Genomic DNA, 12070 nt, shown 5'->3' on the forward strand with positions numbered 1-12070 from the left:
GGGGCGCAGCCTTGGGGTCCCTGTGGCGCGGCCCCTGGAGGTCTCCAGGCGGCCACGCTCTCCCGGCCACCCCCGCGGCTGCCCAGAGCCTGTGCAGGCATCACCCCTCGAAGCTCCCCTCCCCTTTTCCTGCGGGACCCCCAGCCCCACGCCTCCTTCCTCTCACAGAGCAGGGCAGGGGCGGGTCCCGCGCGCCAGGCTGGGGTGCCCTCTCTCCCTGGGGGGCTCTGGAGGGCCTGTTGTGGCCTGCGGCGGCTAAGGGGTCCGGCCCACAGCAAGGCGCCCCACGGCACAAACTCATGGGGGCCTCCTGCCACCCACTTCCTGTTCCCCCAAGCAGGATCCCCCAAACTTTACTTCCTCTCATTTGCTTCCTGTCCCCATGTATTTAAAGACAAGAGGCGGGAGGGGCACTGGGTGTGCCGCAGTCCATGCTGACTCTGTTTCTCGTCTGAGTAGCGAAGGCCCCTCCGCTACAGAGGACCACGCACCCTGGGGTGGATGGGCCGGGCCGCCCTCTCACACAGAGGCCTGCCACAGCAGAGGGAATCAAACACTTTAATAAAACATGAGCAGCTTTGTGGGTATCGGTGCTGGGTGTTGAGTACTCCCAGTGCTATACCTAGTACTTGAGCAGCCAACGTGGCTGCTGCTGGCTCAGTGATGCGAAGTAGGACCACCACCACGGCTTGTGCCCATCCTCCTGCCCCCTTACCCTCTGGGGCTCCAGAGGGTCCCTGTCTGGGCTGGCGCCCGGGAGAGGGTCTCGGGACCCCAGCCTGCTTCTCCGACGCCCCGGGAGGAAGTTCTGGTGCCCCGTCTGTAGAGGCTGCAGAATGAAATCCACGCGGCCAGCTCGCTTCATGCGCGCGGGGATGGTGACCTTCTTGATGACCTTGGCAAAACCTGGCGCCTGCGCGATGACCAGGTGGGAGCCGGGAGGCAGCAGCCGCCAGTAGTCACCGTCAAGGGCTGTGGACAGAGGGCACAGATGGACACACATGGCCACCAAGGGCACAGGGTCACACGGACCATAGAGGGGCTTGGAGGAGAGCTCAGTCTGCAGGGCAGAGATGTCCCAGAGCAACCCGCCAAGTCGTCCAAGCGTGTCCCCCTCACTGTCGAACTCCTATTCACCCCTCAAAGCCCCGCTTTGAGCCACCTCCTCCGTAGCCTGCCCAGAGCACCCATCCCCACCCCAGCCCATAGGTCTCCCTCCTGCTCTGGGCGTGTCTTCCCAGCCCACACAGCCAAGCATGGGCACTTGTCCATTTGCCAGACTCACCAGTGGTGGACAGAGTTCTGGGCTGGGGGTCGGGCAGCAGCTGGAGGACACTAGCTGCCACCGTTCCTCAGCTGGGCCCTGGGCAATACCTGCCCCTGGAGCAGGACCCTCCCCCCGCCCGCGGCGGAAGCCCTGGCACACTGAGCCCCTTGGAGCCCACCTGTGGTGATGCCATGACGGATGCCCTTGACCAGGATGCGGGCGTTGGGGACAGGGCGGCCGAACTTGTCCACCACCATGCCCTTGATGCCGCGGTGCACCTGGGGGTGGGCGATGGTGTGGCTGGGCCGGTGTCCCCCGGAGCCCCCGGGCTGTCTGGGGGACACCAGGGCCCCAGCCTTGTCCTGCAGGGACCCCTCTCTGTGAGGCTGGGCAGACCCCCTGCATCCTCCCCCTGCACGAACAGGGTGATCGCCTGCCTTAGGGTGCTGGTGGGGAGCAGAGCTGGGGTTCCCTGAGGAACTGGCAACACTGCACACACCCCTGCTCACCTGCACCACATGCACCCCTGCTCACCCCATGCACACACCCCTGCTCACACACACACACATGCACTGCACTCACCCCTACTTACCTGCCCTGCTCACACCCTGTTCACCCTCGCCCTCTCCTAAAGCCCCACGTCCCTCTCACACGAGCTGCCTGCCCAGGAACAAGGCCACGGGGGGTGGGGGGGTGGGGGCTCAGACCCTGAGGCTGGGACAATGTCTCTTGTCCCTCCTGCCTGGTGGCCCCATGAAGATCAGGGCTGCCCCAGCCTCCAAGCTGCTTTCTCCCCATCCTTGACAATGCTCACATTCCTCTTCTTTCAGGAAACCCTCCCTGATAACCCGCCACACCAGGAGCCTCCAACAAGGTCGCAGACCTGAGTATCTTCTCGCCCAACCCTGACCTTACTCGATGCCCCTGAAGGCCCTCAGGGTCAGAGGGCATGGTGGTCTGGCCCAGTCCTGGCCGAGTGGGGGCAGCAGGAGAGGCCCGGCACACCCCACTCCACACACCCACCCACACAGGTGGCGCCTGCTCAGGCTCAGACTGGAGAGGCCGACTGAGCTGGACAGCCGATCCTTATCGGAGGGCATGGCCGGCTGTCCCGGGGCCCCGCCTGCAGCCGCAAGTGCCCGCTATTAAATCTCGAGTCCGAGCCTTCACATGCAATCTGCACGGAGCCTTCGCAGTCCACTTAGCTCCAGGGTGCTCGTCTGCAGCAGACGGCCATAAAATGAAATGAGGCGAGCTGGCCTGCTGCCAGGGCAAGGGACTGGCCTCCCACGAGGGTGCCGGGAGGGCACGGCCAGGGAAGCCCACCTGGGCCGGGGGCTGGAGGCAGCGCTGGGCGCAGGTGGGAGACCAGGTGTCCCTCTGGGCAGCCAGGACACTGGACAGCCTGGCATGCTGCTGCCCGCCCCCGTGGCCCGGAGAGGTCTCTCCGCACCCTGACCCCATGCTAAGTCCAGCACCCCTGACTGCTGCCCCAGGGAGCCCAGCCTCCAGCCTCGTTACTGGCCACCTGTTCTCCTCACAGCTCCCGGGCCCTGGCTCACCACCATCCTCCCATCTCTGGGGGGGACTCAGCCACCCCTGGTGCCCCCCTGTCCAAACTGTCCTATCACCTGATTTCACTGACTTCTTCAAGTTCCAGCTAGTAAGTATGCCACCTCCTCCAGGCAGTCCCCTGCTCCTGCACAGTCGAGTCTCCGGTGGGCTCCTGACCTCTCTGCTCTTTGGGTCCCTGGCGACAGGCGGGCCCAGTTCGGGGGGAGGAGAGGAGACCCGGACTCACTGACTCCAGGAAGTGCAGAAGCGCCTCCTTGTTGTGTCGCCACAGAGGGTAGAGCGCAGCCTCGGGCGGGAACTTCACGCAGCCCAGCTCCACTATGACCTCGAAGCAGTTGCTGTGCAGGTAGTTGAAGTCCGACATGCCTGCACACGTGGACTCTCGTCATGCACGCAGACGCATTACCCTCATCACGCCGGCACATGTGTGGCACTCGTCGTGCACACGCCATGCACACACATTACACTCATCATGCCTGCACACGCCACACTCGTCCTGCATGCACGCACATCATACTTGTCATGCCTGCACATGCATGACGCTAGGTGGGCCTGCATACACCTGACACTCACCAAGCATTGCACAAGCTCTATTCCGCACACGTGACACGCATGCGCGTGTATGACCAATCATACTGCACACTCATCATGCCTGCACATGTGTGGTACTCATCATGCCTGTACACACGTGACACGTCATGTCTGTACACATGTGACACTCATGCCTGCACATACATAACGCTTATCATGCCTGAACATGTGACGCTCATCATGCCTGCACATGTGTGACAGCACTCCTCGCCCACACGCATGACGCTCATCACTCCACGCCGTGCACCCACGGCCTCACCTCCTGTGAAGCTGTACCAGTCAGCGCCATTGATGACACCCCCACTCTTCAGGAAGTTGCCCCCGCACCGGTTCTCTGATCTGTCCGTCATCATAGGGTGGGCGTCCGCGTAGGCCCTGGACAGCAGCTTGAACATCTGGGGGCAGAAGGGCTCCCTGGAGGCCGGGCTGCAGGGGCAGGGCACAGACACACGCCCGGGCACCCACGGGGACAAGCAGAGGGGTGACCCCCCAGCCCAGATGGGACCACAGGCCTCCCTCACGATCTTGGTCCTCTGGAGCCCGGGGCAGGGCAGGGCAGGGCAGGGGGAGCCAGAGGGTCGAGAGGCCGCAAGTCTGGGGGGCTGCCTCAGAGCCCCGGGGAGAGGTGATGGGGTCACTGGGAGCCCAGGACGAGCCGGGGCCAGGGGCCAGGAGCAGCCCGAGGGGAAAGATGGGGCTACAGTTCCACCCCACAGACACCCTCATCCTGCCACAGCAACCCAATACAGCTCCCAGACACCCAGATCCAGCCCTCGCAGAACTGGGGGGGGGGGGGGAGGTGGTAGGACGGTGCCGTGGGGCGTGCATGCCAGGAGGCTGCTGCATGGGGCAGTGCTGCCCTCTGCTGGCCTCTGTGGGAATCTGCATTCCAGGAGCCCCCAACCTCCTGCAGGGCCCCCCACCCGCAGGCAGCCCCGCCTCTCGCCTTCTCATCCGGCGTGGGAGAGAACATCTTCTCCTCCTCAGGGTGCTTGGAAAAGTCGAAGGGGTAGGACACCACCAGGTCCCCCCCGTGGAGGCTGGCCGAGAGCACGAAGGGGGTGGTCTGCATCCACTTCATGATGGCCTTCGTCTCGGGGGCCACCTGCCGGAACAGAGGAGGCCACCCTCTCGCTTATCTGGACACTTCCACCCAGGTGGCGCTTCCTGCCTCGTGGGGATGCCACCTCCTCCAGGCAGCCTTCCCAGCTGAGTGGCCCGATGGCCCCTGAGGCCTTCAGAGCTCCTGGCACTACACCTGAGTATTTTGCCCCAGGCGTGTCTGCCCACAGAACCTCTCGAGCTCTGGGGACAGATGGCCTGTCCCTTGCTCCCTGCCAGACTCTGCGTGTTCTCGGCGTGCAGCCCCGAGCGCCCTGCTCCTACCTTCCCCCACCAGTAGTGCTGGGGGATGGCGATGTGGTCAGTGCGGGCCCCCCGGGTGCCCGCCAGCCGGTAGTACTCGGACGTGAGGTCCGGGAAGTTGCGGTTCAGGTCGAGGTTCTGCGCGTTCTGCCGCCCGCTGGTCCAGCCGTTGTAGCCGGCGCCCTGCAACACCCTCTGCGGTCAGCACCCACCCTGGCGCGCACACAGGGAGGTGGACACGGGGCCACATCTCCGTGGGACCCCGGCCAAGGGGGAAGCAGAGGTGACCCTCTGCCCTGAACTGCCCCGGCTCCCAGCCCTCCCACCAACCCTCCTTCCTGGACCCTCCAGCTTGGGGGCTGTCGCTGGGCGCTGCCCTGCACACCCGTGCCCGGCAGCCCTCCCAGCGTTCTCGGGCCCGGCGCTGCAGGGAGGACACGGCCAGTGCAGAGTGGGCAGGGCAGAGGGAGCCGCACAGCCCCTGAGGGCCGCAGGCTCACCTCGGCAGCTGCCACCTCATAGCCATCGGGGTTCATGGACGGCAGCAGGTGGACGCGGGTGGTGTTGATGAGGCGCTGGACGCGGGCGTTGCCCAGCAGGTACTCTGAGCACAGGTACTGGGCCAGGTAGACGAGCAGTTCCCGGCCCACCACCTCATTGCCGTGGATGTTGCCGATGAGCTTCACCTCGGGCTCCACTAGGGGGCAACACAGTGCAGGGAACTCACAGGAAAGCCGGGGACCCAGGACCTGGGACCCCACACACTCATTTCCGCCCACGCGTCTCTCTGGCTCTGCTCTCCTAAGGTGAGGTGTCAGCTACCAGCCACACGGTCACCTGCCATCAGAGCCTCAGTGGGTCACTGAGGTGTCGGGGGCCCGCTAGGGGTAGGCTGGTTCTCTGGCGGGCGGGTTCCGGTCCAGGCGTGCCTGGACGGGAAGATGGTGAGTTGGTGGATGGAGAGGTGGAGGAGGGACGGAGAGACACACGAGCAAGGGCGGGATGGAGGGAAGGACGCGTGAATAGGAGAGGAGGCTTGTGGGTCAGTGAGTGGATGGACGGCAGGAAGGGGTAGCAGGCGCAGGCACAGGGGAAAGGGAAGAAAGCGGCTGGATAGTGAGTGGCAGAAAGAAAGATGGAAGAGTGGGCGGACAGGAAGTGGGACATCAGGGTGGGTGGGTGAATCTGACCGAGTGCGGGATGACAGACGGCAGAGGGTGGAGGGACGATGGGTGCGCGGAGAGTTGGGTAAGTGGGTGGAGGGTGGTGGGTGGGTGGGCGGGTGCCTGGACTGGGTGAGGGGCAGGTGTAAGATAACCCAGGAACCAGGTCTGTGAACGCGTCGTGAAGCCTGGAAGCACCGTTGGTTCCCCGGGCAGGCTTGAGGACAGTGGCCGGCAGCCTCGGTGGCTGTGTGACCTCAGGTCAGTCCCTTTCCTCTGGGGAAATGGGGTCCCTCCTCATGGTGGGGGCCAAGAACCGGCAGCTTAAGGAGCCCCCCATTGGCCCGAAGAGTCCCTTGGCGTGATGTGACCAGAGTTCTCTGAGCTGTCGCTCCTGTCCTGCACAGCCTGTGGAGGGCTCTGCGGAAGGGGGCCTAGGAGTAGAGGAGCGAGGGCCTGCCCCCTGCAAGAGCTGGGCTGGGGGCTCAGCGCACCCACGCTGCCCTGCCCAGGGGTGGGAATAGCCAGGGACCCATGCAGGAGAGGCCAGTGCCAACGGGGTTGACGAGAGGCATTTTCACTTTCACCACCAAAGGTTGGTCCCAGGTGACTCTTGCTTCCAGGCCAGTCCAGCGGTGACAAGCTGGACCCTGGGGATCTCCAAGCCAGGCTGGCCCTGGGCCTGACCCACAGCAGCCGGACTCCCTGGGCGGGTGCTGAACCTCGCAGAATCTTCCCGCCTGGTGGGAAACTCAGTCTCCAGCCTGGCGCGGCTGGGTGGGTGCAGGGGAAGGTCACATGGCTGTGCGCGTTGCTCGGAGGGCTTTCGGGGCCTGGCCCCAGCTGAGCGTGGCATCTCCCTCAGTCTCCCAGGCTGCACCCAAGCCCGCCCGCGCAGCTTGCGGCGTGAGTGAGTAACCCCCAGGCCCCGGCCCGCCTCAGGAGCCCAGCGCTTACTCAGCTCGTGGCGGCCAGGCTGGCCCGAGAACTCGATGACCAGCAGCTCCTTGCCCTCGAAGCTGCGGCCGATGCTGTAGGTGCGGGCCACGTGGGCGCAGCGTGCGGCCGTTTGCCGCAGCACCCGCACCAGGCGCTCGTAGGGGTGGTGCGCGAAGAGCAGGAAGGTGGGCGGGGGCCCCGACGGCGATGGCTCTGCAGCCTCCAGGCTGCCTGCAAGGGGGTCCGGGGTCATCTGCTGCCCACCCAGGGTGCCCCCACCCGCGCCCGCATGCCCTGGGAGAGCCCCAAGGCCTTTCTGTTGGGAATGAAAATGCCCTTTCTGATTCTTAGTAATCACAGCCCGAGCACCCGGGGCTCGAGGCAGGGCTGCTTTGGGGAGACACGCCCGTGTGCTCCGCTCTGCAGCGCCCCCTGCAGTCGGCCTGGTGTCATTGCAGGGACATGCACCTCTGCCCTACCGCTCTGCAGCGCCCCCCGCAGTCGGCCTGGTGCCATTGTAGGGACATGCACCCTGCCTTCTCGCTTATCAGCGCCCCCTGCAGTCGGCCTGGTCTCCTCGCAGGGACATGCACTCCTGCCTTCCCGCCCTCCAGCGCCCCCTGCAGTCGGACTGGAGTCATTGTACGGACAAGCACCCTGCCTTCTCGCTTATCAGCGCCCCCTGCAGTCGGCCTGGTCTCCTCGCAGGGACATGCACCCTTGCACTCCCTCTCTGCAGCGCCCCCGTAGTCGTCCTGGTGTCATTGTACGGACATGCACCCCTGCCTTCCCGCTCTGCAGCGCCCCCTGCATCGGCCTGGTGTCATTGTACGGACACGCATCCCTGCCCTCCGCTCTGCAGCGCCCCCCGCAGTCGGCCTGGTGTCAGCACAGGGGCTTGAGCTCCTGCCCCGCCTGCTCTATCCCCCCCCACCCTGGTCCTCCTGATGACCTGCACGAAGCATGTGCTCCCACCTAAAACAGCCCAGCTTCTCAGCAGCCTCCTGGCTCCCGTGGGAAGCTGTACAGACCGCCACCCTACGTTTGAGTTTGCAGTGGGGAAGAGGGAGAGGCAGCTTGTCTCCAAACTTGAAAGAACTTGTGGGACTTTCCCTGACCCGGCTCGAGCACATGGGGGGCTGTCACCCCACCCCACCCCACCCCAGGATTCAGCAGAGCCTGCATGGCACCCACAGACTACTGAGGGCAGTAGTTGCCCCCCCCCACTTTGCTCTCTGGCCTTGTGGTTTTGTGTCTCCTCAAAATGGATTTTGAGGAGGAAGAGCTCAGTGGAAACCTGCAATTTGGTGGTGGAACGGCTGAAGCAATCCCCAGCTCAGCTGGGGAGAAAGGGGCTGAGGAGGTGTCTGTGCCTCTGGAAGCCCCGTGGCAGGAATCCTGTCTCTCTGCTGGGGACCACTGGGGCCTACCTTTAGAGCATCCCCTCAGACCCCAGCCTTGAGCCCCCCAGCCCCATCCCTGAGCTTCCCACCAGACCCCAACCCTGAGCCCCCCAGCCCCATCCCTGAGCCCCACAACAGACCCAAACCCTGAGCTCCCAGCCTCAACCCTGAGCCCCCCAGTCCTAGCCCTGAGCCCCCGATCAGACCCCAGCCCTGAGCCTCCCCAGCCCCAGCCCTGAGCCCCTCAGCAGACCCCGGCCCTGAGCCCCCCAAGCCCAGCCCGGGAACTGAGGTTTGGGGCCAGCCTAGACAATCAGACATGAGAACATGTCCCCTGGGCCCAGCCGGGGCTGTGTGAACAGATAGCGTGTGGGTGCCCCTGCCCCAGTCTCTGGCTGGGGCAGGACTTGACCCCCTTTTGGAGAAGGGCCCCGCTGGTGAGCAGTTGCTCTGCCCTGCTGTGCCCTGCGGCATCTCCCTGTCCTAGGGCTTCCGTTCCTCCCAGTCGAACCTGGCCCTGACCCTGGACACTCAGGGTCCATGTGTGACCTGCGGCTATTCCTGTGATGCTGGCACTTGGGGGGGGACACTCCCCTCCTCCATCCTTTGTGCCACCTTCCAGGTCAGCAGCCATCATAGGGTTCCAGGGACACATCGTCCCCACCCCGGGAGGGATCCAGCCACCAGGTCCCGCTCACCCCGCAATGCCTGCAGGGGGTCGTAGCAGCCATCCTCTTCAGCGGCGAAGTAGTGGTCACAGTCCAGGAAGTAGGGCCAGGCCATGTCGATGGCATCAAAGGCATCCTGGCAGGCAGCACGGAGGCGGCGGCAGCGCCCACGGCAGGGCCTGAGCAGCTGCCCATCCTCACAGCGGGGTGCCAGCACGGCGCAGCCCAGCAGCCGCAGGTCGGGGTTGCACTGGCCCTCCAGGAGTTGGTGCAGGACGCCGAGTAGGACACACTCAGGGCTGAACTCCACCGCGTCCCGGGAGCCATGGCCCAGCAGCGTGGGGAAGGCCATTTGCCCGTACGCCGCGTCGGCGCACGTCCCCAGCTGGAGGGCCTCGCACGTGGCTGCAGAGGGCGTCTGGGTCACACCCTGCCCCACCGCCAGGCCCGGCCCACAGTGAACTCCACCTCAGTCAGGGACACCCGGATCGGGTCATGTGGACGAATGGACATGACTCAGGCCTCCTGGGCTCAGCGATGGGGCCTCGGGCACTGGTCAGGACATAGCCCAGGGCCAGACACTCAGTGCTGTGCAGAGCTGGGGCCCCCAGACGCAGCCCCAGAGCAGGGGCCCCCGACCCCAAAGACATGGCTTTGCACCCAGAACCTGGGGCTCCTACAGGACCCCAGTGTCTGCCCCGGGGCCGGGTTCCCTCCCATGTTTGTGGGGTCCGACAGGAGGGATGGGCATGCCCAGATCTTGGGAGCTGGAACTGGGGGCACCCAGGGACCTGCACCCGTGGAGGCTCTAGAGCGACTTAGGACAAAGTGGCCACGTGGGGGCCCGGGGTTCAGGGCTCTGAGGGTGGGGTGCATGGGGGTACGCACCGCTCTGCCCAGCCGATGGTCCGTGGCACCTGCCTGCAGGGGGAGAAGCAGCACTGAGGGCGGGAGATCAGAGTGGCCACCCAGTCGGGCCCGACTGAGCTCCTTGTGGAGGTCCCCCTAGGTGAGGAGGGCGGGGTGCCAGCAGAGGGGCAGGCTCGTGGTGCCTCCCACTTCAGCAGCTCCCAAATATTCCCGAGCAGCCAGTTCATGTTGCCGGGAATCCCTGCGAGTTGGGGTCCCGCCCAGCAGAGGGCAGAGCTTCGGCCAGTGAGGAGACCCCACATGGACCTCCAGAGTCCATCTCAGGGACATGCGGCATCCTTGGGAGGGACCTCCGGTACCCAGCTGGAGCAGGGCAGGTCTGGCAGGCTCCAAGGGTGGTACTGACCCCGGGGGACAGAAGCTGATGGTGTCCTGCGCTCAGCTGGGCGGCCTTGGGGAGTGGGGGTGGTCAGGCCAGTGAGGGACCCCAGCGTGGGGTCCCATTCTGATCCCTAAACACGTCCAGAGCCCAGGAGGTAGGATCCCTTAGGGCCTGGGGGTCGCAAGAACATTCATCCCTTCTGTCCCCCCCGGGAGACCAGGAAGGAGCTTCTGTCCTCCGTTCCCGGTGGACCGGGTGGCCCCAGAGCCCTGCCCCCGACACACACCCCATCCAGCGCTCACACACAGGTCATGCGACTGGGAACACCAAGAGCAGAAGGCAGGTGCCTGGCCCAGCAGCCCCAGCCCCGTCTGTCTCAGTCACGCCTCTGCCTCCCGCACCAGGGCTCGCTGGGACACCCGCCTGAGGAAAGTTCTGGACACGCAGAGCCACAGCCACCAAGTGTGGCTTCACTCTGCTCACGAGGCGGCATCCCTCCCCCGCGCGCGTGACCTGGCTGCGGACCCTGGCCACAGAGACCCACGGCTGGGAAGCGTGACGACAGTCCGGGCCATGGGGCAGCCCGGCCCAGCGATGGGCACGGACCCTGGGGGGGTTCCCCAGCCAAAACCCCACTGACAGGCGGGACGCCTGAGTGAGATGGGGGGGGTGCACCAGAACAGAAGACTGGATGACCCAGTGCTCGTGGTCCACGGGCAGAGGTGTGAGGGAGGCCCCACGTCTCATCTCAGGGCCCCCACCCTTCACCTTGTGGGGAGCCCACCCGTCATCCAGCAGGCCCGGAAGGGGTGTCAGGCTCTGTGCCGTGACAGAAGGGCAGTGCTCTGCTCCCGGGAAAACAGAAATCCCGGAGCGGTGCCTCTGGGCCTGCTGTGTGCTCCCACTGCGGGGACACTCATCCCCGGAAAGGCACAGTCACACACACCCACACACACACACCACACACACCCCACAGACCACACACACCATACTCAGTCACACACATATCCATACAGTCACACACATAGTCACACACACCACCCACAGCCCCACACACATACCACACACATGCCACACCCCCCCACATACACGCAGTCACACACACCACACACACACATACCACACAAAAACACAGTCCCACACACACCACACATTCCACATACACAAAGTCACACACACCACACACAGCCCCCCACACATACCACACACACAGTCATACACACCACACACAGGCACACACAGATAGGTAGACATGCACACGCCACGCACCAGCACCCACCCCACTCACTCAGACTCATACAGCCCGTAAGTAGTAAGGGAAACGGAGGCAGGCAGCGCTGGGCGGCGCGGGCGGCCAGGACGGAGCCTCGTCGCCCTGTCCCCGCTGCTCCGCTCGCAGCTGGGCCCCCAGGCTCTGCCCGTTCTGGGGCGATGAGCCCCCCGCGGGGAGGGGGCAGGTGGGGGCGGCCTCCTGCGGGGCGCCGCTGCCGCTGACCCTGCTCTCGCTCGGGGGCGCCCTGCGGCGGGCTCGGCCGCCCGCGGCCCCGGCGCCCCCCCTTACCCGCGGGGTCGTGGTCCGGCCGGCAGCCGGGCGCGGGCGGGACGGCGGCCAGGACCCAGAGCGCGAGCGGCAGCAGCATGGTGCGGCTGTGATGTGGCACTGGGCGCGGGGCGCGGGGCGCGGCGTCGGGTTACGGGGCGGGCCGCGGGAGGGGCGGGGCCGCGGAGGGACCGCCCCGGCCCGGCCGCACCTGGCCCGGCCCCCTCCCCGGCCGCGGGGGCGCCGCGGAGGTCCCCAGAAGCGAGCCCGCGCGAGATGCGGGGCGGACCCCCAGGCGCGGGGCGCC

At 65.7% G+C, this 12070-nt stretch overlaps 1 protein-coding gene across 1 annotated transcript; it reads right to left on the bottom strand.

Moving 5' to 3' along the window:
* Positions 1–622: 622 nt before the first annotated feature.
* CPZ (carboxypeptidase Z) lies at positions 623–9101 on the bottom strand. Its single transcript, XM_056133038.1, has 9 exons — positions 9002–9101; positions 6919–7131; positions 5299–5495; positions 4820–4981; positions 4380–4538; positions 3693–3828; positions 3069–3208; positions 1446–1545; positions 623–972 (listed from the first exon to the last, which is right to left on the bottom strand). Exons 1-9 carry the CDS (start codon positions 9084–9086, stop codon positions 623–625), a joined length of 1542 nt encoding a protein of 513 aa, XP_055989013.1. The 5' UTR covers positions 9087–9101.
* Positions 9102–12070: the final 2969 nt, after the last annotated feature.

This window comes from Sorex fumeus, unplaced genomic scaffold (genome assembly GCF_029834395.1).
Source record: "Sorex fumeus unplaced genomic scaffold, SorFum_2.1 ptg000095l, whole genome shotgun sequence".
Lineage (NCBI taxonomy): Eukaryota > Metazoa > Chordata > Mammalia > Eulipotyphla > Soricidae > Sorex > Sorex fumeus.